This window comes from Haliotis rufescens, unplaced genomic scaffold, assembly GCF_023055435.1.
Source record: "Haliotis rufescens isolate VD_foot unplaced genomic scaffold, xgHalRufe1.0.p SCAF_13, whole genome shotgun sequence".
NCBI lineage: Eukaryota > Metazoa > Mollusca > Gastropoda > Lepetellida > Haliotidae > Haliotis > Haliotis rufescens.
This window is the reverse complement of record NW_025963813.1, coordinates 37176983-37203645: the sequence shown is the minus strand read 5'-3', so window position 1 is coordinate 37203645 and position 26663 is coordinate 37176983. Positions and strand designations below refer to the sequence as shown.

The following is a 26663-nucleotide window of genomic DNA, read 5'->3' as shown; positions in this document are numbered from 1 at the left end:
GGTCAATGATCGTATCCAGGACGGGTGGTGGTAGGGGTGTAGAGGGTCTATGATCGTATCCAGGACGGGCCGTGTTAGGGGTGGATGTAGAGGGACAATGATCGTATCCAGGACGGGCCATGGTGGGGATGTAGAGGGTCAATGATCGTATCCAGGACGAGCAATGGTAGGGATGTAGAGGGTCAATGATCGTATCCAGGACGGGTAGTGGTAGGGATGTAGAGGGTCAATGATCGTATCCAGGACGGGCCGTGTTAGGGGTGGATGTAGAGGGACAATGATCGTATCCAGGACGAGCCATGGTTCGGATGTAGAGGGTCAATGGTCGTATCCAGGACGGGCCATGGTTGGGATGTAGAGGGACAATGATCGTATCCAGGACGGGCCGTGGTAGGGATGTAGAGGGACAATGATCGTATCCAGGACGGGTAGTGGCTCGGATGTAGAGGGACAATTATCGTATCCAGGACGGGTAGTGGTAGGGATGTAGAGGGACAATGATCGTATCCAGGACGGGCCATGGTTGGGATGTAGAGGGACAATGATCGTATCAAGGACGGGTAGTGGTAGGGATGTAGAGGGACAATGATCGTATCCAGGACGGGCCATGGTTGGGATGTAGAGGGACAATGATCGTATCCAGGACGGGCCGTGGTTTGGATGTAGAGGGACAATGATCGTATCCAGGACGGGTCATGGTTGGGATGTAGAGGGACAATGATCGTATCCAGGACGGGTAGTGGTAGGAATGTAGAGGGACAATGATCGTATCTAGGACGGGCCATGGTAGGGATGCAGAGGGACAATGATCGTATCCAGGACGGGCCATGGTAGGAATGTAGAGGGACAATGATCGTATCCAGGACGGGTAGTGGTAGGAATGTAGAGGGAGAATGATCGTATCCAGGACGGGTAGTGGTAGGAATGTAGAGGGACAATGATCGTATCCAGGACGAACCATTGGAGGGATGTAGAGGGACAATGATCGTATCCAGGACGGGTAGTGTTTCACATGTAGAGGGACAATGATCGTATCCAGGACGGGCCATGGTAGGGATGTAGAGGGACAATGATCGTATCCAGGACGGGCAGTGGTTGAGATTTTATTTAACATCCCACATCATTTTTCCAACTTTTTCAGTTTGTAGACAGTAACAAGCAGTGTGTTAAGTTTAAAAAGTACATAGAGGATATTTCATGAGTCGAGTGAAATATCATGTTTCTCTCATCGAGTGACGGGGTGAAAGGAGATATTTTCACGAGTGGCGTAGTAGTTTTGTGTTTGCAAAATCTTAAATAATATAAACAAAAGTATAAAAAAAACTATTTAGGGTCATGACAATTCATACATTTCGATATGATTATATACAAAATCAACTTTAACAAAAAATATTCTTGAATTCTATGAGACCGCTGAGAGAAACGAAAGAATACACGCTGGTCAAGTAACAAAAATAGCAGTTTTGCGAAACGAACAGTCTCGATTGACTAATTAAACCAGAGATTTACAGTTTAAAACGAAACATTTTCGAGAGAAGTATAAACGGCTAGGAGTGATATTAACATCGTAATTGACCATCCATTACTATTTTGCCTCGTCAATGTGGAACTCACGTAAGAAGGTAAAAAATTCTGTGCGGCTAGTCACTTACGACAAAGGGAAACAATTAAAGGGGAAGTAACTCTTGTGTAACAATAGTACCGTCAAAGTGTTCACTGCTGTGAAATATCAAGTGTTGTGTTCACTGCAATGAAAACATCACTTTTCCCAAATTCAGAAAACTCAGTCTTTCACACTGAAGTATATGATAATGCTAACAGCTTCAGTAGCGGAGCCATTAGTGATGTCATTTGATTGTGACGTCATGGTAACCAATGACGGTACAATGGTCTGCAAAGCATTGTGATGCTATTTCATTCCAGCGATATCAACAAAGTAGATGTCGTTTGATCTCACCTAAGCGATATCTACTTTTGGAGCCAGGTTTGGACGATAAATAGAGATTACTACACGAGTGTCTGTCAGATACCATTGATCTTACAACGAGTTGTTTCAAAACGTATCTAACGAGCGAAAGCGAGTTAGATACGCTTTGTAACAACGAGTTGTAAGATCAATGGTATCTGACAGACACGAGTGCAGTAATCTGTTTCTTGCACACCCTTAAATCGCACCTTTTTAGCATCGAACCGATGAATTTTGTCTATTCTCATGATTGCAGTAGCGCATTAATACATGTAACACCACTGTCATAAGTGACGTCATCCTATGTGCTGCTTACTACTCATAAATAATGTGACCCTACACAAAAAGGTTTCCGTCCTATCTGTGGATTATCAAGGCGATGATGAAAATGCAAACTAGACAAAAACCAAGAACACGCTGGGTGCCAAGTTGAAATTTTACACCGCAAAGAAATTACCAAATATGTACAACAATGTTTACTTCCGTATGACATCACTACCGGTGACCGACTTTTACAAAATGGCGTGTTCACTGACAACAGTACGCGGGATTTCCAGAGGAGGTTTTCGTTGATTAAGAGATCGTATACACATAAATGTGTCACGTAAGTAATCAGAAACATTCTGACATTCTGCGTACTGTTATTTGTTTACCATGTTTTCCAATGTAACAGAGAATTAGTCAGAAATGCAGATAACTAGGCCTACCGTCATCGTTGTGCGTGATTTAGCGTCAGTCATGGCGTCACACAGGACGGAAACTTTTACGGCTTCTGTTGAATTTACCACATCATTGTAATGTAAATATGTGTAATTCCATAATTAGTGCAACGATACTCTTCCCATGAATATTCTCAAACGCGTGATCGAGCCAACAATTAGACGAAAGTACCTCTTTTAATGCTACAGTGTAAATCTGAATTTTGCTTTGTTTACATTTCAGCAAGTACAATTTTCCGAGCACAGTTTTCGTGTTCATAGCTAATTTATTTCGCATGATTTCATCTAGATAATTTGTATTGGTGACAAAGACCATTTATCCATTGTTTCGAAAATGTATGAGGAATTCAGGGATGCATGTATAGCAGCTGAGTTTGAAATATACCTGATCGAATATAGGCGTCTCATAATCGACATTTTGTAAACACAATCCAATATGGCGGAACGTACATTTCGGCGTTCGTGTGTGCATATTTTCCAAAACATTCTAAACGATTCTAGGCTTATCAGCGACGTTTCAGAGTTATCATTAGTGATTTGATACCCGTGATCGCTAATATGCTATTTTTCTACTTTAAATATTCGAGTAAATATCCGATATTTAGATTTCTAAACACACAGTAGATTCTAAATATTTATATAGCGCCGTGAACTGTGATTTGGCGAGATTTACAATGTACCTAACTTTCAGTCACTTTCAGTAATTTTGAATTGCCTAAAATGACAGTAAATGATAAACAGAAGGGGGAATTCAAAACTGTTAAGATTCTGCGTGATGTATTTTGAATTTTATTCGATTTCGAAGTGAGGGTTGAAGAGAAGGGACATGTGTCGCTGTGGCATCCAGGGGGTTTACACACTGAAAAAACGATAATGTTGACATAACAACAGATAATGTAACTGATAATAATAATAACAAACAAACTCGCAGACGAGGACGAGTTTGTTTATTTTTATTATTAATTACACGGTCCTGTTGTTCAATACAGACGTAGGTGAACATTCGACTGAAGCACGAGCAACTTATGAATGACTTACTCAGGAAAGTAGTCCGTCATCATCTGACCCCAGGTCATCACCATGGAGTAGCCAATCACGGGCCTGGAATTCGATCTCACACATATGTTTGATACCAGTTATCTCAAATGGGTTTCTCACCCACAGGTGTGTAAGAATATCAATTCTACCATGAATTTGGAATTTACTCGATTCTGATTGGTCAATCAGAGGCGATTAAATCACAATAAACCCCCTCTGATTGAAACAGCTGGTTTGACGGCCGCATTACCGCGGAAGCTAATATTCATAAAATAGTACTATTTTCAGTCATTGTCGGTAGGCATATTTAAATAATTTTATCTACAATTACAGGTTACAAAATGCATAGATGCGGTTACTACAATATTCAAAGGATGTGTGGCAATACATTTCGTGCTGAAACACGGTAGAAATCTGCAAAGGGAATGTATTTACGTTTGGGAGACGAGAGAGCTTGGAATTTTGGCGCTTTTCTATATACGACTGTGACGTCATATCTTTTGCGTCACAATGAGCGATATGACGTCATACTGGTGACGTGCGATGTGGAGCGAAAGCCTTGCAAAGATTGCTTTGTTTTCTTTAGGTATGCCCACCTCATGTTAGCTTAACTAGTTGCCGTGCTTATATGCTTTCAATTCCTGTCATATGTTCGAGTGAAGTATTACGGTGTAAACAAACTGCTTGCGTGTTTACAGCGCCATATTTTGTTAGGTGATTCCGTAATTCAGATCGATAACCCGCTCAAAACACTGGACTCAACCCATGCCGCTTCACTCAGTATATTTGCTAACACCAAAGAGTTCGCGTTTTATTTTCATCATGGTAGAATGGAGATAAACAGACTGTGTTTTCAATGTAGAGTTAGGTTATATGGAGATTGAACCGCGCTAAATTTTACATTTGAAACCTCACGCTGCGCGTTCGGTTCAAAATTCAATTTAGCGGGGTTAAATCTCCAGGTAAACTAGCTCTACATTGAAAACACAGTCTGTTTATCTCCTAATTCCACTTCTGTTTTTACTTAGAATTGAACTTTCTCATACCCCGTGTTTGTTTAAATGCTACCGCTGACGAAATTAGGGATCAGGCTTGTACATCTTGTATCATGTCTAAAGGTGTCACGGCCGTTCTTCTCAAGGAAGCGCTCGTAAAATGACAAGTTTTCGGCAGACCGAGACTGACTTCTTATCTTCAACCCGAGAGTTTGATAACATTATTCCTCATACGTTCTGATGTAGAAGAAATTCCAAGCCCAGACACCCGAACCACCACTAAACAACTAAAGCTTACTGGTGCAAGCGAATTTAATGAAAAATCATAGGTTAATGAAACAATTTGAAAAAAAATATCTGATAAGGTTGATGGCGTATAAAAGGACTTATCCTGCAAACTCAGTGTACTGTCTGTAATTCACGACATGATAAAATCAACATGATCTCTCAACAAAGTATGAAGAGCTGGAAAATAAAAACGCTGTACTTACGAAAATCTTTTCAGCTGTTATTGATAAACTTGAGAACTTTGGAAACCAGAGTCGTCGTAATAATTTGCTATTCATCTGTATTCCAAAGTTTAAACCTGACGAAATGTGAAAAGACTGTAAATCTTTTGTTCGTGAAATATTACGATAATGCTTAAACTTATCACGGAGGCAGAAAGAGAAAAGGGAAGAAGAGGTGGCTCAGGTTGACAAGTTAGTTTTCGAAGTCGGCGAAATGTGACCTGGAATCTTTAAGGTGACCCCCCTGTGTATTCCGGTAGAGATCGTTCAAAGCAGTCTGACAACTCAACATCAGCAGGCTGAGACAGAACAGAGAACTATACATAAGGATGTGGCCCGGCTCTTTGTGATAGAGTTACGTCCCTTATACCTTGGAACGTTCAGGGGCTGTGTTCTGAACTTATGACTCCTAAGTATCATGTCCAGCTCTCGAAGGTCGGTCGGTCGGTTTGTTGTTTAACGCCGCACTCAGCAATATTCCAGCAATATGACGGCGGTCTGTAAATAATCGAGTCTGGAACTGGAACTGGAAATGGGATCGATTACATGCAGCAACCAGGTAAGCGAGCCTGAACACCCGATCCCGTTAGTCGCCTTTTGCGACAAGCATAGTCGCCTTTTATGGCAAGCATGGGTTGCTGAAGACCTATTCTACACCGGATCTTCACGGGTCCAGTTCTCGAGGGAAACACATTGGAAAATAAGTTAAACTGAGTCTCATTAAATGACTTTCATGATACATCTATGGATTATACGTCAAAAGGTACAAATGAAGTTTTTGAAATTATTCAATTATCTGCTGCACTTAGTGCCGTGATATTACCCTTAAACAACGATAATCGCAGCAAAAACTCACCATGGTTTAAACGACTCTGTGAAGATTTGGAAATGGTGAAGTATGAACTTCTTTGGATGAAACATCTTTTGCAGTTTTCAATTTGTGCTATTGAAACGGCAACTCCACGTTGTCTCAATGAAATCGAGAAAAATAAAAATGCAAAAAACCCTAAAATAGCAAAAGTCTCCGCTCAGGAGTTTCTTTATATATATCTGCCTATTTTCCTTGAAGTATATTGAACGATTTTCGAGGTACGCTCCGGAAACGAAATGATTATGGACTTACGACCATACTCAGATCATTTCATTCGAGGGCAGTAGAACACCATAGCCATCGTAACCATCCATCTAGTTAATGTCTGACATCTCATCTACAAATGTCTCTACAAGTCATACTATTTGAGAAGGTGGGAGATTAAATCATTGTTGACATCGATCGGAAGGTTTCTGGTGTCTTGTTAGCCTCTATGGGGTTGCAGCTGCAGGACTTGATACATATCGCAACAACAGTTTGGGAAACGTTAGTTAAATCTAATTCATTCTGTATATTTGTGCACGTCCTAAATTCACGAGAATCATCATATAACCACCACATAAACGTCATTTGACTGACACCGTATTTTAGAGAATGTGGATATACAGCAGGTTCCTGTGTGCAAACATTATTACATATATTCCCTCTGTCATCATTCTCTGCTGAAGGTACAAACATTATTTCAAGTCCTTTGAATCCAGAGGCGCAACCTTCGAACAGATATTCCCTCTGTCATCATTCTCTGCTGAAGGTGCAAACATTATTTCAAGTCATTTGAATCCAGAGGCGCAACCGTCCAAAATATATACCCTCTGTCATCATTCTCTGCTGAAGGTACAAACATTATTTCAAGTCCTTTGAATCCAGAGGCGCAACCGTCCAAAATATATACCCTCTGTCATCATTCTCTCCTGAAGGTGAATACATTATTTCCAGTCATTTGAAATCAGAGGCGCAACCGTCCAAAATATATACTCTCTGTCATCATTCTCTCCTGAAGGTGCAAACATTATTTCAAGTCATTTGAATCCAGAGGCGCAACCGTCCAAAATATATACCCTCTGTCATCATTCTCTCCTGAAGGTGCAAACATTATTTCAAGTCATTTGAATTCAGAGGCGCAACCTTCAAGCATATATTCCCTCTGTCATCATTCTCTGATGAAGATGCAAACATTATTTCATATAACTGGAAAACAGAAATGCCGCCTTCAATCAGACCTTTATGTAACATCCAGTCCAGTCCGAGTCAGCTCACCACATTTCAAATATTCCCTCTGTCATCATTCTCTGCTGAAGGTGCAAACATTATTTCAAGTCATTTGAATTCAGAGGCACAACCGTCCAAAATATATACCCTCTGTCATCATTCTCTGCTGAAGGTGCAAACGTTATTTCCAGTCATTTGAAATCAGAGGCGCAACCTTCAAGCATATAGTCCCTCTGTCATCACTCTCTGCTGAAGGTGCAAACATTATTTCACATAATTGGAAAACAGAAATGCCGCCTTCAATCAGACCTTTATGTATCATCCAGTCCAGTCCGAGTCAGCTCACCACATTTCAAATATTCCCTCTGTCATCATTCTCTGCTTAAGGTTTCAAACATTCCGTTTGCAGACATTATTTCCTGTAATTGGAAAACAGAAATGCCGCCTGCAATCAGAATGTTATGTATCACCCAGTCCGAGGTAGTTCTCCCCATAGCAGATGTTTCCTCTTTCAACATTTTCTTCCAACGTCTCCTCATTAAGTGGTACTCCAACTGATTGCCAGGAAGGATATATGTGCCATCCTCCACCCTGCCCATCTTTGTCCTATCCTCCTCTAAGCTGGACGCAGCATACCCTGCTGCCTGTGAAGTACGGGGCCACCAGCTTACATACACTGAGTAATCCAGAGATAATGCAAAGTGTTGTGCCGTTCCATCCCTAGCTTTCCATGTATGCAATGTGATTTTCTCTGAAAGATTACCATATTATGCTCATGACATATTCCCATATTTGATTAATCTCACAATATTTGCTACATGTTCGGAACGTCAGTGTTGTCTTGGTTAGTTGGTTGTTTGGTTGTTTCAGCAATATTCCAGCTATATGACGGCGGTCTGGAAATAATCGAGTCTGGACCAGATAATCCAGTGATTGACATCATGAGCATCGATCCACGCAATTGGGATCGATGACATGCATCAACCAAGTCAGCGAGCCTGATCACCCGATCCCGTTAGTCGCCTCTTACGACAAGCATAGTCGCCTTTTACGGCAAGCATGGGTTAGTGAAGACATATTCTACCTCGGATCTTCACGGGTCCAGTGTTGTCTTGACAACATTGACATGAAAACATTCATCAACAAAAACACTAAGATCATACCACAATACCTATGGTTGTTCATACAGGAAAAAATCGTTGAAAATGCCATGCTAGTATTTCCTTTATTACCGTTAAATATGAATACAAGGAGTTCCATCAGGTTATTGCTTTTACCTTTAAAAGGGGAATCCCATCCTGGCAAGTTGAACAGAGTTGTAAAGTTGGATCCACCGCCCAGATAAATTTCGAAGTATCTCCGCAAAGTTTCTGGTCTCCAGATAATTGTTAGACTCTTTGGGGCTCCGCCTGCATGTAAGATTTGGTACACGGCCGAGCAACAGTTGTGAAGCAGTAAGGAATAGGGAGGTATGGTCTTTTGGTTCTTCAAGAACGTCATCATTTTAGCCAGGTCTAATTCTGTGGCCGAAATCCTGTATGTGTAGTCAGGATCCGTGCCCTCTTCGTTAATGTCACCATGAAGGTTGGATTTGAACAGATTTTGCTTCTTCTTTAGCCTACAGTTTACTTCTTGAGGCCACAAACTGACATACTGGCGATTGCTAAGATACAGAGATGCGTGGCCGAACTGACGGAATCCAAGAGGCATCCATATATAGATGTAATGGTAGCTGAAAAATATATGGAAACTCATTCATTGACATTTGTAAACTCGGATACCTTGTAATATGATATATACTCTTATATATAATTATTATTGCCGTGCGAAAGTAAGTATAATTGGATTTGAAACAAATTAAAAGCGTTATCAAAACGTTACTAGGCTTAAAACAGTCGCCTAAACACTGCCGACTTTAGGTCCAAAACATAACTACGTATGAAATACATCACCAGAACCTTTTTTGTTTGTTTCCTTTCATCAAACATGTGTGTAAACTTGCTTTTGTCCGGCAGTTTAGATAAATTATGTCCGACAGTTGCTCCATGCCAACAGCTAAACATTTACAGCATGGCCATTGAATGTGCACATGTAATTATTCAAACGGTTTTATATTTTATTTTAAAGTAGCAATGCAGCTTATATAATGAGCTATTTATACATAAAAGATACTTATAAGGAAATATTTATTGTGGGGTGGATAGTTTTCACTTATAAACCTTTATGTGATCTTTTTTATATATTTGAAACATGTAAAAAGCATGAAGAAACACAATCTAACAAATAGTCAGTTGGCCAGGGGTGAAAAACAAGATTTTCGTTCCCACATTTCCCTGTATACCTTAAACCTTTTCTTTTGCATAAAGGAGGTATCTGTACACAATTTTCATTGGGTAGTAAGCTTGCAAGTGTGTGCGTAAATTTTCAGGGGGTCAAAACTGCATAAATTGAAGGAAAAATGCATAATTTCACAAAATTGGCTGTAACATTTTTTAATGTTTTAACTAAAATATCGCTGGTAATGCATGTTTTCCTTTTCAAGAAATAACGAATGCTCGAAAGCAATTGCCTTAAGTATCCTCTCGAATTTTAATAGCATAAGCACTTTTGATCCTTTTGGTGAGATTTCACCATGCCATGCCTATTGAGTGAAAATGACAGATGGCGAATGAAAAGGAGGCTTGAATCCAGTGTCCCGCATCGTGGCGTCGCACGTCAATTCAATGTCTACAGGAACGTTGCACTTAATGGTGACGTCATCAACAGAACAACCACAGAGACCTCTCCCGTAAAAGTCGCCCACCCGTGACAACAGCTCGTCAAGACATGGATTCGAACCACAAGTCTTTGACACAGGTTCCAGAAAGCAACGCTCACATCCTTGTTAACAAAGGCGTATCTGCGGGGACAATCTGACGAGAAGGTGCCCTGACAGAAGGTCAACCTGACGGAAGAACACCAACAGCTCGATTGACCCTAGAATTCGCCATACATCGGTTCTTAGAGATATCCAGTAGCTGACTCAGAACAATGTTATTACATTACTCTGACATGCTAGATCACCTGATCTGTCACCATCGAACATGTGGGACGTCGTTCGCGACTTCTTCCACATCCTCCAAAACGTTGCAGGAACTCCGACTTATCCTTCCTCAGATATGAAATTGGGGGCAGTCGTCTAAGGCGCCGCGATTCGCTTTGCAGAGTCGCGTCCCTTGGGTACGCCAGAAACCTATGATTGTGGGTTCTAATCCCGGTTCGCTCCGATTATGTTTCTAGGTTTGTCAGCACCATACCCGTGTTGTGGGTTTCACCGAAGTAGTAAACGTCTGAGACCTGCATCAGTTCGGGCTTTCCTCCCACATTAGGCTGACATTATAACTGGAATACTGTTAAAAGCGGCGTTAAACCAAACTCACTCACTCACTCACTCACTCACTCAGATATGAATTACCATTCTCCAGGCCGTTTTTCAACGTTAAGTGGCCAATGCACGCGCTACTGACTAGTCGACTAGCCTATGAACCCCTCGTGTGACATGCCTTATTTGTGTATGGCAGGAGAGGTCTTCGTATATCGTTACTGGACTTCCGGACATTGTTATAATTCCATCCACGCCAGTAAAATATTTTGATTTTCTTTGGTTTTTGTGTCACAATACGTTTTGCCTCTGAGTACATTTTTGGGGTATCTCTTCACATTCAAACCATATAATGATGACGTCGTGTATATAACATCAAAACTTTTTACACAATTACTTCAACAAATGTCAGGTATACAGGAGCTAACCTTTTTTATAAAGTATCTCAAACGTGAATGGTGAGGGTGTATTTAATAGTTATCTTGAAATCTATCAGACTTCCACCATTCATGTTTGAGATAAATTAAGGAGCCCCCAGCAATGAAAAAATACCTTGTGTCAGATTGTATCATGTTTATACTGTTCGAGGTCATGTATGTCACGGCACCTTCAGGAAACTGAAGAAGAGCTGGTCTGTCTGACGTGAAATCAAAGCCTCACCAAAAACCTGGCGCTGATGGACTGAAACAGGCGAATGAAGTGGCTTGGTAATACTTGTGGAGCAAATTGCAAGAGAACAACTGCTGAAGACGTATGTGATACAGCTGAGTGAGTGAGTGGGTTAATATTAACGTCACATCGGCAGTATCTCAGCCATAGAGTGACGGGAACATATTGAAAGTTAAATACCTGTCACAAAGGACAGTAAAACTTTAACACGATAACACAGATTGAAACCTAAAAACTAACCATTTCAAACACTAAGGCTTTTAACCATATATACAACATAACATTTTATACTATTAGAATACGAGCTATATACCACCAGTAAGTAAAGCCATACCACCTCGCTGGGGACCGTGGGGTCTTACAGCACTTTAGCTACCTGCATGAACCCCAAACAGGATTTAAGTCATAACTCTAGTCACTGGTTGTTGTTAACAATACTAGCCATACTTTAAGACACAATCCAAATTTATTAAAATTCTAGTTCCCTGGTACAACTGAGGCTTAGATCAGGAAGACAATTGTGAACATCAACCTCGGTGAGCGGTACATCTGGGACTACTTCCTCTTGTTTATGGGACAAAAGATGAGGCTGCAACCCCCTCAAACAGAAGCCCCCATAAACATTTATGGCTAATAAAGACATGCAGTCTACCAACTTATGGTGACAAATAAACGTTGCTTTTCGACCTTTACCTGGAGTACAGTCATCTTCCCGAGGCAAGGGAGTTAACTGACTTTAAAAGTCCAGTTTCCACCCTTGCCGAACTATGCTGGAATTCCTGGGTTCGGTCGTAGCGCCACCAGTGGCTATTACGAGTTATGTCCCTTCTATGCCTCTCCTATGGACCAATCAGATTCCACCACTCGTATCACTTGCATTTGCTTCAAACAAAACGGCGGCGCCCAGTCAAGACGATCTGATCGATAATCAAGATCTGTATATTGTGATAACACAAGTCTTACATCGCGAAGTGCATCAAATAACGTGAGCACCTTGATTAAAAACAAGAAAAGATTTAGAAAATATCTGTTGACAACGAGTTAGCGGTGTACTTGCTTTGCAAATCCTCCAATCGACCGAAATCTGCATGACAGTTTATGAACCGGATTTCGATTTCGGAGCGCAATTTTGACTGGACTATGCATAGACTCGTTAGTCCAGCCAAAATTTAACTCCACAATACCAGCCAAGGGTGGAAACTGGACTTTTATAGTCAGTTAACTCCCTTGCCTCGGGAAGATGGAATACAGACGGAGCAGTAGCCAAGCATAGTATGTTAATGTGTAATGGCTAATTTCAAAGTCAAATTAGGTATATATTTGTTTTTTGTGTGTGTTAGGTTGACATAACTTAGAGTGAGTGAGTGAGTGAGTATGGTTTTACACCGCTTTTAGCAATATTCCAGCAATAACACGGCCGGCGGTGGACACCAGAAATGGGCTTCACACATTCTACCCATGTCGGGAATCGAACCCGTGCATTCAACGTGACAAGCGATCGCTTTGACCACTAGACTACCCGACCGCCTCCACATAACTTAGAAGAATAGCCCTGCTTAATCACTCGCTACAAACTGATCAAGGTGAACACAGAACTATACTTATGGAAACGAATAAGGGAACAATGAAAGATATAGGGAAATAAGCTTTACTGTCAGAACACGGACCTGTGAAAATCCGGGATAGAATAGGTCTTCAGCAACCCATGCTTTCCGTAAAAGGCGACTATGCTTGTCGTAAGAGGCGACTAACGGGATCGAGTGGTCAGGCTCGCTGACTTGATTGATGCATGTCATCGATCCCAATTACGTTGATCGATGCTCATGATCTCAATCACTTGATTGTCTGGTCCAGACTCGATTATTTACAGACCGCCGTCTTATAGCCGGAATATTGCTGAGTGGGGCGTAAAACAACAAACAAACAAACAAACAATACTGTCAGAACATTTGCAATAGCTCGCATACAACGTCAACACGTGGGAATCAAATGTTGAGTTGTGTTTATGAGCATTGTTTCCGTCGTATTTGTTAAACAAGGCTGGGATCCCGTGATGGCGTGTCATTTTCCTGTGTCTAAAACTAAGTGTTTCCTTATTCATTTCCATCAGTACACAAAACACTTGCTTTTATAGTGAGTGAGTGAGTGAGTGAGTTTGGTTTAACGCCGCTTTTAGCAATATTCCAGCAATATCACGGCGGGAGACACCAGAAATGGCCTCACACATTGTACCCATGTCGGGAATCGAACCCGGGTCTTCGGCGTGACGAGCTAACGCTTTAACCACTAGGCTACCCGACCGCCCCTTGCTTTTATATTATAACTTCTGGGAGTTCACGCTGAAAAAGAGTGTTTATAAATAAAAAAAATGTGTTATTTTATTCCCACGGTATTGAAAACCTTGAAGAGTATTTGTGTGAGCCATATATTTTGAATTGTATTCGATTTCAAACTGAGGTTGTTTGTTTGTTTGTTGTTTAACGCCGCACAATATTCCAGCTATATGACGGCGGTCTGTAAATAATCGAGTCTGGACCAGACAATCCAGTGATTAATTTCATGAGCATCGATCCATGCAATTGGGATCGATGACATGCGTCAACAAAGTCAGCGAGCCTGACCACCCGATCCCGTTAGTCGCCTTTTACGACAAGCATAGTCACCTTTTACGGCACGCATGGGTTGCTGAAGACCTATTCTACCCCGGATCTTCACGGGGGATCAATCTGAGGGTAGTAGTGGAGGGTCCCTGTGGCACCCTGGGAGTAATGCGAATATGAAGTGTTCAATGAAAAGTATAAAGTGTTCAGTGAAACCTAGAGTGAGTGAGTGAGTGAATTAGTGAGTGAGTGATTTCGATTTTACGCCGCTGTTAGCAATATTCCAGCAATATCACGGCGAGGGGCACCATTGTGCGTAGCCCATGTCGGGAATCGAACCCCGGGTCTTCGGCTTGAAGAGCGAACTACTAGGCTACCCGATCGCCCCCGAGTAAAAAAGAAACCGTTAACGTTAATTAATTGGCCGACATTGCCGATCCTCGCGATCGTGGCGAGCAGGGGAGAGAATAGAGAATTTTTCCACGCGGGGATCCTGTAAACGTCAAAGCGTAGTTTAGACTTCGGAAACGTCACTTTTTAAACTTTGTTAAAAAAATGAGCTGGTCGTGTGATCAGCAAATAAGGCAATGAAATCATCGGATATCCCTTCAACTTCAAAATAAGAATTTATTATGAATATAGTACCGGACTATCGGACAGCGGCCACACTAAGTGTGACTGACACTTGACGATGCGTTTTGCGATTCATCACCCGGTAGCCAACATCAAAGGGTCCGTAATCATGTGATCACTGTGTTATTTAGTTACATGTCTTGATCCTTAGTTGGGCATCCAATGCCATTCTACACTGGGGTAAGGTTTAAGGTCTGTGCAGTACATTGTGTCACAGTCAACACGGCGAGCCTCCGTGCTGTACGGACACGAGCGCAGTGGCAGCGAGGGACTCTGACCCGGTTGTTGTATTTCCGACAGTTCAACACGTCAGAATGACTCAATGATTTGGTGACATGTTACACAACTCTATTTATACCGATGGTGTACCGAGGGTCAAATTCAAGTCAGAGTCAAGTAATTTACAGTTAATATACTCTTCAAAAAAAGAAACGCAAAATGGATATTTTGGGCCATAAAAGCAAATTTAGCCGACCAAGAGGTGCAAAATGGCGAGGTTTAATGTGTTATAGTGTCAGTGACAAATTTCCCGAATCAAAATGAACACGACAAGGACATGCAAACCATTGGTCTGTGCAGTAACAAAAGGGACATGGAGCTGCACGTAATGCACGTGCAGCGGCACTATGAACGATATCAAAGTGCAGGGGTTTTTTATTGCCTGGCATCTGCGTCAATCGAACAGTGACAGTTCCAAAACATTCCAAGTTAAACAGAAGTCCAAAGAAACAACGTCATAGGCCGCTTGCAGGCAGGGTATTCCCGATCAGCTGTAGCCAGGGTTTTCAATGTAGCGCCCAGCACCATCACAAGGCTATGGGATCGGTTTCAACAGCATTTGGCAACACGTGATCGGCCAAGGTCGGGACGACCAGGAGTAACCACCCCCACCCAAGATCGTTACATCCGACTGCGCCAGGCACGTGAAAGGAGACCACAGCCATCTCATCCGCGTCCCAAATGCCCGGACTGCGCAGAATCTCCGATCAGATTGTACGGAACCGTTTCAGAGCAGCAGGTCTACGAGCAAGACGTCCTGCTCGACGCGTCATATTGAGTCGACAACATCGTCAACAACGACTGCATTAGTGTCGTCAGGGTATGGCCTCAACTGCGCTGGAGAGATGTCTGGTTCAGCGACGAATCAAGATTTTCTCCCGTCGAGGGGATGGAAGTGCACAGGTCACCAGACGTCGGGGAGAACGTTAAGCCGGAAACTGCGTACAGGAAGTGGACAGGTTAGGTGCGGGTAGAGTTATGATGTGGACTGGTTTGGTCCATATCCAGGGCAATCTTACGGCTGAACAACGATACATCAACGAAATTCTCCTACCACACGTCCTCCCAATTGCAGCCAACGGCAATGTTGTATTCCAGCAGGACAAAGCTCGACCGCATTCAGCACGGTTCACAAGAGCCTTTCTACACAACAACAGCGTTTATGTTCTCCCCTGGCCCTCCAGATCCCCGGATTTGAACCCGATAGAGAACCTGTGGGATTATTTGGATAGACGGCTACGCCGACGTCAACCACAGCCCCAGATGTGGCAGCAGTTGGCTTTTGCGGTGCAGACCGAGTGGGCTACCATTCCCCAGGATGTGATTCGCATACTCGTCTCTTCCATGGGCAGGAGATGTCAGGCCGCTATCGATTCCAACGGGGGACATACGTTATTGATGGTAGCTGACCTTCACCTTGGACTTTTCCTATGTACCGATAACTGAGATGACTACAATCACCAAGTGTTCTCTCCACAACACTTTGGCTCAATGCCTTGTACGGTACCCCGTATAAATGTATTTTCCTACCTCACACAAATCTGGCTTTGCGTTTCTTTCTTTTTTGAAGAATTTATTATTTTTAAGTTGGAAAATGGTGATGTGGCCAAATTCAGGTGTGCATGTGACTGGAATGTCATATCGTGCCATTGTCGGCATCTGTCGGACAGGTCAAGGAAAGTCTAAGGTCAGGGTGGGCAAGGAAGACAGAACCGCGAGAAAGCCTTAATTCATATTGTGTGGCAAACTCCTACATGAAACAGCACCATTCTCAGGCGACACTGGAATACAGAAGTCCGTCTCTTGACTATTACCATGAGAAGCATTGCAGAGAAGCCGGCTTTATGAGCAACGTCCACTGCTATCGCCTGACCCGTCATCATTGGAACTTGAGGTCATGTAGACGGATCCATTGTCCATGAAAGTCACTACCTTCTACACATGACTGACGGACGTCAACGTGTATCGAGACGTCAAAATACGGCGTAGATCGCAGTAAAATCCAACTTCCCGAGGCAAGGACGTTATGTAACTATAAAACTTGGATGGAGTCCGGAGTTTTGGCTGGACTAATGAGTCTATACATAGATATTTCACCAGATATTGACACTGACACACACTGAGATTGTCCGATGGTTCGGCAATGAAATAGGACCCAAAACATTACGTAAGGGCCAATGTACTTAAATTGGGTTAAACTAATTAAAATGAAACTTTTATTAAAATGTAAACATCATGTGTTACGTATTTATGTGTATGCTGAAATCAGGTCAACGCAACCTGTCAACTCATAACAGAGTACACAATGTTTTCTTCCTGGTCTAGGGTGACATCGGATCATCGCAAGTACGTGCGACATTCCGTCTGTCACAGCAGATCACTCGACTGAGGATTAAACAAAATTATCCTAGCCCGTGGTTAGACAGACCAATTGTCCACCCTTGTGTTTTTTTAAAGACATTGACCCCGATAACAAAATATAAAATTAAGAAAATGTATAGAAACAGTCCTGAACAATGGTTATATGTTAACTTTCAAAAACTGACTCTCGTACAACACAAACTCAACGCAGAGGTTAAGAAATCGAAAATGTATTCCTCAGTAGACGCTGATAGAAAGAGGAAGTTTATAATGGGTTTACGCCTACTATTACAGGGGCCGGACACCGTGGTTTATGTATAATTGGCGGAAGTTACAGCTGACGATTTCTAAATAGACTCACATTCATAGAGACATAGAATCATTCGAAAAATTCTAAGGTACTCACTGGGATATGGTCCTACAGAAAACGTCTCCCGCGGGTGTACAACCGTACAACACTGTCAGAAGTCATGACTGGGCACGCCGGTATGGAGACGATAAAGACACGAGTTAGTTGTGGCTTAATATAGATACTGATGTGAATGCTGTTGAATTTAAATACCCAACTGATAGTAACGCTCTGATATGCAAGAAACAGTTTCCTCCATGAAAAATATCTTTCATTTTTTATCCTTCACTTTTTTTGGTTTGGTTTGTTGTGTAACGCCGCACTCAGAAATATTCCAGCTATATGACGGCGGTTTGTAAAATAATCGAGTCTGGACCAGACAATCCAGTGATTAATTTCATGAGCATCGATCCATGCAATTGGGATCGATGACATGCATCAACCAAGTCAGCGAGCCTGACCACCCGATCCCGTTAGTCGCCTTTTACGACGAGCATAGTCGCCTTTAAGGGCAAGCATGGGTTGCTGCAAATCTTTTGTACCCCGAATCTGCACGGGTCGGTTATGACAAGGAAGCCCTTGGCAGCAGGTAAAGTTTGTTTGTTTGTTGTTTAACGCCGCACTCGGGAATATTGAAGCTATGTGACAGCGGTCTGTAAATAATTAAGTCTGGACCAGACAATCCAGTGATTCACATCATGAGCATCGATCCACGCAATTTGGATCGAAGACATACATCAACCAGCAAGCCTTACCACCAGATCCCGTGAGAAGCCTCTTACGACACGAGTTAGTTGTGGCTTAATATAGATACTGATGTGGATGCTGTTAAGTTTAAATACCCAACTGATCGTAAAGCTCTGATATGCAAGAAACAGTTTCCTCCATGAAACATATCTTTCATTTTTTATCCTTCACTTTTTTGGTTTGGTTTGTTGTTTAACGCCGCACTCAGAAATATTCCAGCTATATGACGGCCGTTTGTAAAATAATCGACCAGACAATTCAGTGATTGATATCATGAGCATCGATCCACGCAATTTTGGAACGATGACATGCATCAACCAAGTCAGCGAGCCTGACCACCCGATCCCGTTAGACGCCTTTTACGACAAGCATAGTCGCCTTTTATCGCAAGCATGGGTTGCTGAAGACCTTTTCTACCCCGGATCTTCACGGGTCTATCCTTCACTGTTTGCACTTCATAATACACAACACACATTAGAAACAGCTATTTCTCAGTATGGGCACGCTGGACATGACGCAGGTAGTTGTGACTTTATATAGACTCGCGTTGTGAAATTTTGGTGATACGTTTCAATACCGCATTGATATTAAACGTGAATACATGACACCTTTTTACGGACATCAACTCCTGTTATTCTTTGTACGACGTTTCAGAGTTACTTCTTGCTCCTTCGTCAGGTGAATGCTGAGTAAGTGCATAGAGTACTATATACATACACTCACACGCAAAAGAAACGCAATTCGAGTATGCAGTATACATGTTATTTATTTTCAACAGTAAAGACAAGAAATACTAATAGGGCAAGATTGACAAAAATTTGCCTGAAGACAGTTTAATGGATTAAAAGGCAGATGACATAATTGTTTTTTTTCAAATGTTAAGGGCTTACACAGTTTCGGGTCAATACCCAAAATTTCAGTCAATACCTGGTGTGACCACCATTAGCTTTGATCACTGCAACACATCTCCTGTATGTTGAGTGGATCAGACCATTTGAAGGCCCTAGGGATCCACCCGCAGTCATCCAGAGCAGCTGTGCGTAGTTCATCGGCAGTTGTGGGATTGGGCGCACATTGTGCAGACGCCTTTGAACCTCATCCCACGAGTGTTCGATGGGGTTCAGATCAGGGCTGAGGGCTGGCCACGGTAGAACGCGGATGTTGTGTTGTTGCAGAAAGGCCATGGTAACTCTGGCAACATGGGGACGAGCGATGTCCTGCTGGAAAATGTGTTGTTGATGTGCAAAAAATGGAACAACGTGGGGTCTGATCACTTGGTCGATATACCGCTGAGCAGTGACGCCGTGTCCCCGACCTTGACCAACATTCAGAAAGGACATGGGTCCAAGTCTCGCATTAAGTCCAATCATTGCCCATATCATGACGCTAGGTCCACCCCATGGATCCCTTTCCACAACGTTTCTGTCAGCGAAACGATCACCTCGACGCCGCCAATGTCTGACTCTTCCGTCTTCATGGGAGACACAAAAGCGACTTTCATCAGAGAAGATGACACGCCTCCACTCACAATGACGCCAATTGTGATGACCCTGTGCCCACTGTAGTCGTGCTTGTCGATGCCGTGGTCGGAGAACAGAACGACGTGCTGGTCGGCGACATCTGAGGTTGTTGGAACGGAGACGTCGGATCACAGTGTCCCGGCTAATGTGTCAATTATGTGTTCCTATGGTCTGTCGAGCACTTTCACTTGCAGGTGGCGGTGAAGCAGGAGGCAGTGAACAGTGTGATGCTGTCTGTGGAGGCGGATGTGTCTAACTGGTCAATGCGGGTCTGTATCTTGCAGTGTAGGATTTGGAGTGCTTCCTGCAAAGGTGTGTGGGTGAATATGTCTACTACATCGTAGTCGACCATGCGGCCTGTGAGCTTGGCTTCTTTGAGTTTGTTGAGAAAGGTACTGGAATTGCTGATGACGGATTTTCCTTCTTCCCCCAATGGTGCTAGTAGATGGACAAGGTGCTGGGCTGTGTTGTAGAACACTGAGCTCTTGAGCATGAAAGTATTCTGTGACCGGATCATTGTGGACTTTGACAATGACTCTGGCATAAAGGGGCTGCGAGTTTATAGGGTTCAGTTTGTTGAATACAGTGTCATTTATCTCTCTCTTACTGTGGAGATCTTGGATGGTTGTCTTGTGCTGTCTGTCTCATTTACCTGTTGGGTCTTGTTTTACGATTTTTAGGTGGTTGGGTTTTCTTCTGATTTGTTAACTGGCTGCAAGAATACAGGTATACATATACTTGTTATTTTGTTACTAAAAGTCTAGGGACCGCCTCCGTGGCCTAGTGGTAGAGCGTCCGCCCGGTGAGCGGAAGGTCCGGGGTTCGATCCCCGGCCGCGTCATACCAAAAGACGTTAAAAGGTGGTACTGGCGCACGGCATCAAGGGGCTAAAACAAGGACTGGTCGGCTCGGAGTCAGTATACTGTGTCTGAGTGGGGTATTCATGTTAAACTACGGCATGGTATCTCAGTGGGCTAGCACTATAAATCGGCTTCAGTCCGGACTAGTACACACTACACACCTGTGCATGCACGTCGCTATACAAGTGCAATAATCTTGGACGCGACGTTAAACCCTCAATTTCATCTCACCTCACCTCACTAAAAGCCTCGGCAAGTCTAGACCAACCTGAAGAAAATCTTGTTTAGTTCATTTCACAATCCACAATAGCATCCCACAACCCGCAACTGCAACCTAACGTGCAGAGGAGGAAAAAATCTTTTGAAAAAATATACAATAATTTCAAAGAAATGTGATCCTAGACAAAGTATAAGTCTATCAAACGTGCAGCCCATAATGCAGTGGGTAAAGCCTTCTCATACACCAACACTCGAGAGTGTTATTTCCGCTCCTTGGCCCAAGAGGTGGTACGACAGATTCCGCTACAGATATGAAGCGTGCACATGCAGTTGAACGAACCGAGCACAGCGATGCTACAATCTGTGTTCAGAGGGACGTTCTGATGAATCATCTTACGTCAGCATTTGAGTACCCAGACCGTGTATACTAGCTGATACAGCTCCTAGTACTGAAACATGGCGTGCTGCTATGGACAAACTGAGATCAAAATGAAATCACATGTTGTTTATGTGTATATTTATATGTAGTTGAATATAATACTATTGAAAAAAGCTAAATAAATTAAAGTGACTTTGAGCCTAGCCTATCATAATCTCATAGCTCCGTTAACTTTCGGCAAATTTTAATAGGTCACCTACTCAACACATTAAACTAAACCCGTGTATTTTGAATTATTTTACCAAAAGATTAGGGCTTAACTATATCTTGGTAAAATAAGGAGATTAAGAATCGGTATTTTCAATGAAAGAGTTATGCTGCCTGATGATGGTGCTACATTTAACATATAAGTGAGTGAGTGAATATGGTTTTACGCCGCTTTTAGCAATATTCCAGCAATATCACGGCGGGGGACACCAGAAATGGGCTTCACACATTGTACCCATGTCGGGAATCGAACCCGGGTCTTCGGCGTGACGAGCGAACGCTTTAACCACTAGGCTACCCGACCGCCCCACATTTAACATATAAACCTCACCTTGCACACTTTGTTCCAAACTCAGGTAAGTAGCAAAGCTTCAGGTAACACGTGTATGTGAAAGCACAGTGTGTTTATAATCAAATAAAACCACTGTGAAATTCAACTGACTGTATTATCATTAATTATTAATTATATTATACAGACCTTAAAATTGTGATCAATATGCATTGCCATCCCCTTCAACCATCGCCGTTAGGATTTGGCAGGAGGGGATTTGAAAGTCCATCAGAAAACACTCCTTCCTTTGCAAGGTCACGAAAACAAACACCGAAGTCACCGCACAGGCTTTTGTTTGTTTGTTTGTTTTGGTTTTTTTAACGCCGCACACATGAATATTCCAACAATATGACGGCGGTCTGTAAATAATCGAGTCTGGACCAATATTATGTTCTATATATATACTGAACCGCAAAAGAAGCGTCACCCCAAGTAACATTGCATAAAAGGTTGTCATTTAAATATCTGGGTAATGTTTACGAAAGTTTTTAAAAATTAACATTTTTTTATAGGGAAAAATGAAATTTGATGATAAAAAACAAAGCAGATGACAATAAAACCGATCGCCCAAACGCATCACGGCAACGGCCATGGTAACCCGATGCACGTGAGTTCCGTGCAAATTGAAATGTACCCCCATTTCTTGCCCTATAAAACTTCACCAAGATCGGATAATATTCATTCGTTATTGAATTGCTACCATATGCCAAGATTGACAAGAAATCAGCGACACCAAGCCCCTGGACGATTGCAATTTGGACAAACCGCCCGGCAAGTAGCCAATGCATTTCAAGTCCACGTAAGGACCATATACAGGCTCCAGCAACGGTACCAGACCACCAAAACTAAAGATGATCGACCACGTATGTAGCGACCAGAACTGGGATACGACCAGAACTGGGATAAACACCGTAGAGAATTATATCTCTGTCATGCAACTATGTGTTTGATTGACAAACATTTAATAAGAGCAAAATCATCTGCACTTCTGGTGTTTTGTATTTTTACTCCGTTCTGCAAAGTGCGCCAATGGCAATGCTACTGACTCGATGTCCGACATTTGCAGCTAAATATAGCAGCGTATAAAAGTGGTATTGCGGAACTAAAGCGGAATACAATTTCTTCTTTTTATGCAGATCGCTCATGAAAAAATGCAATTCCTTTTAAACTGATCGTGTTGTTTATTATCTGTAATCTCTGCCTATTGCCATGTTTAAATTCTAACCATGATATCACTCCCAAATGTATTATTTAATTGTCTAACATATCATAACCTTTGTGAGGTGGTGATATGTTTAATAACAGTAAATATTCTGTAAATAGCTATCTTGGCCACTTCTGAACACAGTGTTTCCTACAAAATAGCAAAAGCCAAATGAAAATAAAAGTATTCTCTAATTTATGTATTTTAAAAATGTTATGCCACTCATTGGTGGGGATACAAGCGTAATAATTCAAGTTCCTAGGATGTTTGTGTTATGCTATTTTTCAAGAGTTATGAGAGTTGGACATATTTCTTCTCATACACAGTAACGCAGCAGGTAAATGTCTAGGAATTAATACTCATGACATTATACAATAGGCAATGATATTCACAAAATATATGTGGGAGGGTATGTACATCAATATGATAATATTAATCGTTTTGAATATAACTAAGTGTGTCATTAAACAACAAACAATGAATACTCAACATGTCAGAGTTGAAAGGGGTACAGTTAAATTTGTACTATTCGAGGGATTTCTAAGCCCCAACACCTCACAGCCCTCTGGCAACTGATGCGTGTATTTTTGTTTGTATTCTCAAGTCCCTAAGTCATTTTTTGTAAATATTACTATCGTTATCATGTTAGATTTTAGTGGTAACAATTACCGGTATTCAAAATCACTCCATTTGATTATTGTGTACATGATGATAAAAGCAACTAATTTTTATATTAATGGTGGAGGTGCATGTAGCCTGTTTCCAGGCAGAGCAGATGCAGGATGTGAGAGAGTTTGTGCCTCATCTTATAAGTCTAACTTAAAAACTAAAAACTAATTACATGTAGAAATATTCGAGTAGAAATTGTTGAAAAAGATTTCTCTAAATGTTCCTTTGATTCACCCACTACCCTATTCTTTTTCTCATTGTTTTCAAGGAAAAAATACCATATGTAAGACCCAGTATGACAAAATCTCCTTCCTGGTCAGCATTAAAATAACTGGGAAACTCATTGAACCATTCCTGGTAGCTTATTGACATATATATGTTGAAGCTTTCATAACAGTTTTGCCAGCAAAATGTCCTCATATTTCTGGGGAGACCATATGGAATCTAAATGATATTATTTAATATGATTGAAATATTTAGAAAGGTTTCAAAATTCCCAACTTAAGACAGATAACATATATTTAATAAACCCATTACTAATGGAGAACTGAACTTGTTATCTCAAGCTCTGTCATCATTGACATTAATATTTGCAAGACAAAGCAACAGTAAGAGTTATCCTCCCTTTACAACTTGATCAAAATGGTCGTCTGGTCCTTGCTGTTGAAGGCCAAATGGCTGAAATTTCTAAGATAATATTTCTTTGAAAGACGAGAATGTGTAGGTAAGTCATTATACCTTTTTTCTGTGGTTTCTATCAAGGCAGGTACAGACCTAGCACAATGTCATACATTGTGCAGTCAGTCCCTCCATGATGATCAGTTAGCCTATTACAGCTGTGAAGGGGACGAAGCTTTTTTTAAAACTATGTAGTTTCATATGCAAAGCTTATTGTCAAAGTACTTGTTTCTCAAAGGTTGTAAATGTGAATGACAATGTTCAGAAAACATAACTTTAAGATTCCTTTCATTCTTGAAAGCATCACATTTACCGGTATGCCACTTCTAGTTGAGGGGATGTGAGTAATAATATAGATTCTGCTCACAAGTTTGAAATGTTATTTACTATCATCAACCAAGAAGAAATCTTAAGATTTCATTAATTGTAGATTTTAAAGGTGTTATCCCATAATATAGATTCTGCTCACAGGTTTGCAATGTTATTTACTATCATCAACCAAGAAGAAATCTTAAGATTCCATTAATTGTAGATTTTAAAGATGTTATCCCATTTCTGGTCAAGGTTATATGAATAATAATATAGTAAAAATATCTTAAAATTAGAAATCTTGACTCAAAGTGTTCAGGCTTTGCTCACAGGTTTGAAATGTTATTTACTATCATCAGCCAAGAAGAAATCTTAAGATTCCATTAATTGTAGATTTTAAAGGTGTTATCCCATTTCTGGTCAAGGTTATATGAATAATAATATAGTAAAAATATCTTAAAATTAGAAATCTTGACTCAAAGTGTTCAGGCTTTGCTCACAGGTTTGAAATGTTATTTACTATCATCAGCCAAGAAGAAATCTTAAGATTCCATTAATTGTAGATTTTAAAGGTGTTATCCCATTTCTGGTCAAGGTTATATGAATAATAATATAGTAAAAATATCTTAAAATTAGAAATCTTGACTCAAAGTGTTCAGGCTTTGCTCACAGGTTTGAAATGTTATTTACTATCATCAGCCAAGAAGAAATCTTAAGATTCCATTAATTGTAGATTTTAAAGGTGTTATCCCATTTCTGGTCAAGGTTATATGAATAATAATATAGTAAAAATATCTTAAAATTAGAAATCTTGACTCAAAGTGTTCAGGCTTTGCTCACAGGTTTGAAATGTTATTTACTATCATCAGCCAAGAAGAAATCTTAAGATTCCATTAATTGTAGATTTTAAAGGTGTTATCCCATTTCTGGTCAAGGTTATATGAATAATAATATAGTCATAGCGACTGATTTACGACATCCATTGTCTGAAGAACATTTGATTGCAAAGGCTCATTACCCTGGAGCCATGACATCTATATGCCTTGAAACACTTACCGGGTAATTGCTGTTATTTATAAGATGCTAATCCTATTTGTTAATCCCCATTTTTGTGTACATCGACCGTCTGCCATCCTGAACAGGATGTGCAAGTATGTCACTGATGATTTACTGTTTACATTTATATTTATTACTTACTAAATGTCAGGTGACCTTGGCTATATAAGCCTTGGTCCAGAGAGATTGAGAAAAAAAGAAAAGAAAGGTCTTACCCTTAGCCTAGCAAGGGTTAGGCTGGGTGCTCCGGGGCACCTAGACAACAACCACTACCACCATGTGCTGACCTGGCACATAGTGTCTTCTGTATGTATATATCTACATGTATAAAGTAAAACTGTATATACCGCAAGCCATCGTCTCCAAGTAGTCACTTCCTACTTAGAACCATACGTCGGCCCCTTGCACATACGAGTGTGCAAATTATTAATAAATCAACGTCAGACCGACACGCATTGTTAATATAGTAACAACAAATCTTAACAAGTGTTCAGGCTTTGCTCACAGGTCTGAAATGTGATTTGCTATCCGCAGACAAAAGAAAATCTTCAGATTCCGTTAACTGTAGATTTTAAAGGTGTTATCCCATTTCTGGTCAAGGTTATATGAATAATAATATAGTAAAAAAATCTCTTAAAATTAGAAATCTTGACTCAAAGTGTTCAGGCTTTGCTCACGGGTTTGAAATGTGATTTACTGTCATCAGCCAAGAAGAAATCCTAAGATTTCATTAATTGTACATTTTAAAGGTGTTATCCCATTTCTGGTCAAGGGCAGATGATTGATGATATAGTAAAAAATCTCTTAAAATTAGAGGGGGCATGGTTGGCCATGTCGTCTAGGGCGCCACGATTCACTGTGCAGA

General features: G+C 41.3%; 1 protein-coding gene across 3 annotated transcripts; it reads right to left on the bottom strand.

Moving 5' to 3' along the window:
• Positions 1–5785: 5785 nt before the first annotated feature.
• Positions 5786–26064, bottom strand: LOC124152569. Of its 3 annotated transcripts, none has more exons than XM_048394520.1 (4): positions 26014–26064; positions 11221–11349; positions 8585–9039; positions 5786–8058 (listed from the first exon to the last, which is right to left on the bottom strand). In XM_048394520.1, exons 2-4 carry the CDS (start codon positions 11259–11261, stop codon positions 7679–7681), a joined length of 876 nt encoding a protein of 291 aa, XP_048250477.1. In that variant the 5' UTR covers positions 11262–11349; positions 26014–26064; the 3' UTR covers positions 5786–7678. The 3 variants fall into 3 exon arrangements, with proteins under 3 accessions (XP_048250477.1, XP_048250476.1, XP_046381490.2); XM_048394519.1 differs by lacking the exon at positions 26014–26064 and adding an exon at positions 17617–17906; XM_046525534.2 differs by lacking the exons at positions 11221–11349; positions 26014–26064 and adding an exon at positions 17617–17906.
• Between the last annotated feature and the right edge of the window lie 599 nt (positions 26065–26663).